Source organism: Hevea brasiliensis, chromosome 6 (assembly GCF_030052815.1).
Source record: "Hevea brasiliensis isolate MT/VB/25A 57/8 chromosome 6, ASM3005281v1, whole genome shotgun sequence".
Lineage (NCBI taxonomy): Eukaryota > Viridiplantae > Streptophyta > Magnoliopsida > Malpighiales > Euphorbiaceae > Hevea > Hevea brasiliensis.
In genome coordinates, this window is record NC_079498.1 from 28208756 (window position 1) to 28216173 (window position 7418).

The 7418-nt window shown below is 27.4% G+C and overlaps 1 protein-coding gene across 1 annotated transcript; it reads right to left on the minus strand.

Annotated features, from left to right (window-relative positions):
- Positions 1-321: 321 nt before the first annotated feature.
- Positions 322-3390, minus strand: LOC110647358 (disease resistance protein Roq1-like). Its single transcript, XM_058147972.1, has 5 exons — positions 3281-3390; positions 2032-2864; positions 1860-1945; positions 1251-1294; positions 322-931 (listed from the first exon to the last, which is right to left on the minus strand). Exons 1-5 carry the CDS (start codon positions 3388-3390, stop codon positions 322-324), a joined length of 1683 nt encoding a protein of 560 aa, XP_058003955.1.
- Between the last annotated feature and the right edge of the window lie 4028 nt (positions 3391-7418).

The following is a 7418-nucleotide window of genomic DNA, read 5'->3' on the forward strand; positions in this document are numbered from 1 at the left end:
AAACAAAAAAAATAAATAAATAAATGATAAATGAAATGTGAGTTGTGGCGGGGAGATTTATTTTTAGGTTTAGGGTTTCACATTTAAATAAGATTTATTTATTAAATAGTCTTATTTAATATGGTTTTCTTTAATTTATAAACTTTTATTAATTATTTTATACTTTTATAATATATATATATATATATATATATATATATATATATATATATATATATATATCAAATTTTTTTATCTTTAAAAAAATTAAAGAGGATAAATCAAACTAAACTCTTAAAATTGATTTGATTTGATTTTATTTTATTTTTTTGGATTTATAATCTAAATCAAATAATGCACGTATATAACACTAGAGGGAAAGAAATTGACCTTTTTGTTCAGATATTGTTCCTCTGGTTCTCCCATGCTTTGAAGTTTCAGCAGTATTAATTCACTGCATTCACTTTTATCCAAATTAATGCATTTGCTAAGATTCATCCTCAAGCAGGAATTCATATATCCTTGTATGAATGATCTCAATACATATTCCACGGATGTGCAGTTTTCTGCATCTAACTCTGCTAAACCTGGTGGAAGCTCTGGCAAAAATTGAAGCATCATGCAATCACTTAAATCAAGTGTATTCAACTTAGAACATTTCTTGATGCTTGTAGGTAAGCTTCTGAGATTATTTCCACTTAAATATAAATATACCAACGACTCTAAAGAGCCAAGATTACTGGGAATTTCTGATATATCACAACGCTGGAGAGAAAGCATCCGAAGAGAGGCCAAACCTGTGAAAGGAGGCAATATCAAACCTTCACATCCATCACAGTTCAAGTAGTTCAATTTCTTCAACTGATTGATAGAAGATGGTAGTTCTTTTATCCCACTTCCAGTTGCTTTCAGGTTCTCCAGAGATTCCAAGTCGCTCAAGTTCTCTGGCAATCTATGGAGATTTACACAATATTTGATGTTTAGACATTTTAGAGATTTCAGTTTGCGTATGCTGTTTGGAAGACTCGCTAGCTTTTTGCATCCCTTGAGATAAAGATATTCAAGATCTCAATTCGCCTAAGCTGCTTGGCAGATGAGCTAGTTTTCAACAACCATTCAAAGAAAGACTTGCAAGATTCGTCAAATAAATGCTGCTTCGAAAATGGCCCGATTTTTCTGCAGTGTCGAAGATCTAGATCTATAATCTTGCTGTGATACTTAGAAGACGAAGAAAAATCAACCAAACTCCTACAACCTCTCAAAAATATAACCTCAAAGTTTTGCTGAGATCCATAAATATCAACTTTTCAAGACACTGCAAAGACAAAGAAAAGGTTAAGAATAAGTTTCAATATCCTCAAGTTTCAACAGAAAATTTCATAAAGAATCATGCTCAACGTAGCGGAGCATCTTCGTTCCGAAGTTGTTCGAGTTGGCTACCCTGCATGTGCAATTCAACAAGATTCTCGGGGCAAAATTTCGATGGCAATGATTTCAAAGGTTATTGATCCCAGTAGAGAAACCTCAGCTCATTTGGAAGAAATTCCAAGCCTTTCGGATGATGTAACTTGATTTCCTTAAAGCAAGGATTGTAAAATTCGAGCAATCTAAGCTTATAAAATTTCTCAAAGGCAGAAGGACATAGTTCCGTGTTTTTAATTTTGGACAAGTCCAATGACATGGCTTCAACACTTTCAGCTTAAGCAAAGAAAATGTGCATAAAACTCGCAAAACTACATTTCTTATTAAAACAAAAAAATGAAAAAAATCAATGCATTTTCTTACTCTGTCTGTTGTCAGTATGTAATATATATCCTTGGCATTCCACAACCTGCTACGCTTTCTGGGCTTTTTGTTTTTCTTGCAAACAATATCCTTACCATTTGTTCTAGCAAGTCATGCATCTCTAACTTCTCTTTGAAAATAGTTATGAGAGACTTGTCAAGCAGATTTCGTATTCCACTTTCTGCAAAAAAACCACAGCAATCTAATATATTTTTTACACATCTTTATCTTCCCCTTTAAAAAAACATGCGATATGGAGAAATATACTCTTTTCATTATCAACTAGTCCATCATAACTTCTTCTCAGAACGCCCTGAATTTCCTTATTTGGAATAGTTTCAAGTTTTTCCAACTCACTTTTCCTTTCTTTCACACCCTTCCCATAAAGGCTGCAACCTAAAACCTTAAGGGCTAATGGAACTCCTTGAGTATAACTTATCACTCTTTCTGATAACTGCTTCGTGTATCCATTTGTGGATTGAGTTTGTTTGAAGGCATGCAAGCTAAAGAGTTTAAGAGATTCACAGTCATTTAATTTCTCAACCTCATAAATATATTTCTCGCAGTCCACAATTTCAAGCACTTGCTTATCTCTGCTTGTTACAATGATTCTACTTCCTGGACCATACAAATTCCACCCTCCTACTAACTCTGTTAGGTGCAAGTAACATTCCACATCATCGAGAACAATAAGAACTCTTCTATTTTGAAGACTTCTATTAATAAAAGGATGCAATGTACGTGGTGTGCCAACATGAAAATCTTCTCCCCCTAATATTTTGCAAAGGATTTCATCGTTCAAATGAACAGGAGTGTGCTTTTCTAGCTCTTCTTGGACATTTGCAATAAAGCATTGACACTCAAATTTGTTCACAATTCTATTAAATACTTTGTCAGCAATAGTTGTCCTTCCTATACCACCCATTCCCCGAATTCCTATCATACGCACATCTTCTGATTCAAGACATAAAAATGATTCAACTTTCTTGACACGAGAATCAATTCCAAAAAAGCCATCTTCATCATAAATACCTAGAAACTGGTTATTTAATTTCTTGCCAACATCATTGACAATTTCCTCAAGTAATTTAGATTCAGGCCTGATCACATATAAAGACCAAACAATAGTAATTTGAAATGAACCAGAAAGAAATAAATAAATATAAGCAATTGAAATTAAGCCAAAAAAAATCAACTATATAAGTAAAAAAGTAGACTGAAAATAAGTGTCTTACTTAATATTTCTTGAATGCCATCCTGAAATGTTGGCCGTTCTCTTCGAAGCACGGCTCCAACTCATCACCTTTTCTAAACAGTGTTTGAATTTTTTTTTAATGTTGTGAAAGTGCATCTCTAAATCTTCCTGTCAACTCTTGAACGTCTGAGGGATATACTTGATAAAAAAAACTGGTAATACTATTTGTCCTGTAGTTTCCTGGCATTCAAGAATCTTCACAAGCTCATCCAAACACCACGGAGAAAAGGCATAGTTTTTTAAGAAAACGAATATGGAAACCTTTGAGTTGAGGGCTGGTGAGATCTCTTCGCCTCTTTCAAGTTTGTCGTCCTTGAAAGTACAGATTTGTTTTCGACGCAAAGCTTCGCACAGATGACTGAGAAAACCATCCCGGATGTCTGCACCTCTAAAACTTATAAACGCATCATACTTCTTCTATTGAAGATTGATAGAAGAAGAAGAAGAAGAAGCAGCAGCCATAATGGCTCAACTGTTTTCTAATGAAAAACTTCAGTGAGGATAACAGAGAAGCAAAGATTGATAATGGAGAAGACCAAGACATTTCCATCAGTGGAAATGAAGAGTGAGCACAAAAAGCCAAATAGGTATCATTGAAAAATACAATCGAATCATTTTAATTTATTTTTTTTTATCTAAATGGTTTGATTTTATTAGTATTTTTATAACAAAGTTTGATTTTCGGTTCTATTTGATTATTTTTAGTAAAAAACTGATAAAATTTGAACTGACTGATTTATATAAAAATAAAACCTTCTGCCCAGCCTAGGCCCAGCTTATTCTTATCCTCTACTATGTATCCAGCCCACCACTCTTTAATATATTTTATATTTAATTAATTATTTATATAATTAATTAGAGTTTAATTAGAGTGTTCTTGATCTCTATGGTTATGGGTTCATCAAAGAAACTAGAATAGTTTATATTCATTGTTTTCTTATTGTCCATTTAATTAGAGGGTGTTTAATTTTACTATAAATTAATTAAATTTACTTATAAGTAAAAAGTAATAAGAAAGTATTTAATTTTACTACTTAATTTTAACTTTTGATTTAAAATATATTTTTTAACTTTTAAGTTAAAATTAAAAATAAATAATTAATTATTTAATAAAATTACTTTAAAATAACTTTTAAATAATTTTAGTGTTTTATTAAAAGGTATTTAAAAGTAATTTAATTAGTTAAAATTACCAAAAAGAATAAGTATTATAGTTGTTAAAATGATAATAATATTGATTTTTTTAAAAATTATTAGGATAATATAGTCTTTTATTTAATTAAAAAATTATTTTAAAATAAGTAGATCAGTCATAAGTAATGTATCATTACTTATAATTTCTAATATATTTTGAGTAAAATTTTTAACTTATAAATTAATTCAAATACTAATATATTTATGATTTTACTTAACTTATAAGTCAAATTAAACATTTTTTAAGTATATTTTCATTTAATTTACCTTATAAGTTAAAAAAATATTATAAATAATAATTTAAGAGTGATTACCTTTTACGTATAATATATTTATTTATTTTAAAACTATTCTTTAACTAAATAAAAAAAAACTATATTAACTTACTGATTTTTTAAAAAATATCAACAATATCCTTATTTTAACAAATATAATACTCAATTACATATTCTTTTTTATTATTTTGATAAATTAAATTATTTTTAAGTACCTTTTAAATAAATACTTAAACTCCATTTATTTGAAGAAAAATGTTTTTTTTTGAAAAATATTTTCTTTATTTTTCAATATTTGGGGGTGTTTAAAAAATTTAATCAAAGGAAAATAACCCCAAAATAAGAGAAAATGACTTCTTATTTTTATAACTCAAAGTCATTTTTCTAACTTCACTTTTTCAACTTTCATATTGCTTGACTTAGTAAATTTTATGAATGATGACAAAATACTAAGTATATGTCAAATAACAGAAAATATTTTTCATAAAAAATATTTTCTTAAAAAATAATTTTCATATAAAATATTTTTTACATATAAATTTTTTTTTGAAATAAATGGAGTTTTAAATTACTTTAAAATAACTTTTAAATAGTTTTATGAAATAACTAATCACTATTATTTTTTAAATTAATATATAAGTTAAAAAATATATTTTAAATCATAATTATATATATTAATAGATAATAATATTTTCATAAGATATTTTATAGTAGTAAGTATAATATTTTATATTATTATGAAATAAAATTAAATATATTTTCTATATAAATATTTTTTGTTCTCATTAATCATATTAATATGCTAAATATAAGAAAAAAAAATAATTGGGAAAGTGACCTTTGACCCAAATCAGCCACACATTTCTAAATAAACTCAAATAGCCCAATTTTTACCTAAAATAAAATATTATTTTTCTAATTTTAATAATAAAATATTAAATGTAAAATAATAAAGATAAAATAAGTTCAAAAAACATAAAATATTAAAATTAAGAACATGTTCGTAAACACAAGAATACAAATCCATAAATCTACCAAACACAAAGTCATAAAATCAAGCTTGATAAAAAAAAAAAATCATAAACTCAAGAATACAAATTCATAAATTCAATAATATGAACCCAATATCTTCTGTAAAGAAGAAAAGGGATATATATATATATATATATATATATATTATTTTAATTATAGGCAGAATTCTGATTACATACACACTTGCATATTTCTGTTGGCTACCCTGGTTTTGGAATCATGGAAAAGGTTGACCTTTTTGAATAAATGTGTAGACCATTCATCAAGAATCTCTGCCATAATTTGAACTCAGTGTAAGATTCAAGAATCCCCAATAAATGTTTGAATCTGTAGTTGCATTATTTGAGTTTATATTCAAACTCAAGCTTATGCTAAGGTACAAATTCTAACACTTTCTTAGAAGATCACCCTCCTCTTCTTCTTTTCTTATCCATTTGGTTGCTTTCTGAATTCTGATGTTCTAGATCAAAAGCAGATTTATATAAAAAAAAATAGGGGTTAATGACCCATCTTTTGGCTAAAAACACCTTACATATGTTTAAATATGTATAAATTGAACCTTCAAAAATTTTGTTATTAACCTCTTTTTAATAAAATTAAAATTAATAAGACTATAATAAAAAAATATATTTAATAGCATTAATAATGCTATAATACTACTTAATACTTTTCTCTTCAGTTTAATTATAAAATATTAATATTATAATTTTTTCATAGTATTTTATAATTTAATTTTTATAAATTGACCCCAAAATGAAATCTTTTGAATCCACCATTGATCTGTATGCTTCTTACCTCGTTTAGCTTTTATATATACATAAAGTTTATTTTTATGCAAATAAAAATTTAGTTGTATGAATAAATACGTACCATGATCTGTTTTAACTTCATATAATTTTATTTTATTTAAAAAAAAATCTTAAAAGAAAAGGATAGAAAGAAAAAAGAATGCTTTGCAATCATAGACTACAATGTCTTCTTTTCAAAGGCAAAAAAAGTACATGCATATGTCCACCATTTTCATCATAAATAAAGTGAAAGTGATCATAAATAAGGGCATGTGCCCCATCTTGTGCAAACAAAGACAAAGCCAACCACCATCTTTACTAGTGAAATAAGGGACAGATTTTTGGGGTAACCCTACGCCTGCTCCCATTCCCACCTAACTATTCATGCTTCCTAACTGTTTAAGTTCCCAAAGATAGGGACACTGCCAGTTGGGGTTGGCCTCTTTTGGGAAAATGACCCTTATCTCCTTTTCTTCTTTCTCTTTAATTTTAGATGGTGGTTTTGATAATAGGATAAGATCACTTCTCTCTTATTGTTTCTACTTGAAAAGCTGTTAGCTAATGACTTGGGCTTCAGTTGAGTTATTATTATTATTATTATTATTATTTGCTTTTTGTGATGATAATAATTAAGCAATAACATTAGATTTCACATTGTTCATTTATTGCAATGATAATCTCTTTGCATTATTATGATTAGTACCACCTTGACTGAATCTAATTTTGCTATCTATTAGGATATGCACAATTTATAATTTTAAATGATTGGTTTTGCTTTTTTACCTTTTTTTTATGAGATGGGATGCTTTTTTACTTTATTAATTAGAGATAATTAGATATTGTGCCCACATCACAAAAGAGATTTAAAAAAAAAATAAGTTGAAATATAAACTATGGACTATAAAAAGAGTGAAAAAAATATACTTTTTTATTTATAAATTTCTTAATCATAAAATGAATGGTTATTGAAACTTGACTTAATTGAGTGATTAAAGACGCATTACTTATATAAAAGAGGTGTTAAATTTGAATTCTTACTTCTTTTATAAAAAAAAATTATGAGATTAAAAGCTATTTTTAATTAATGATACTGTTCTTGAATTTTTCCTA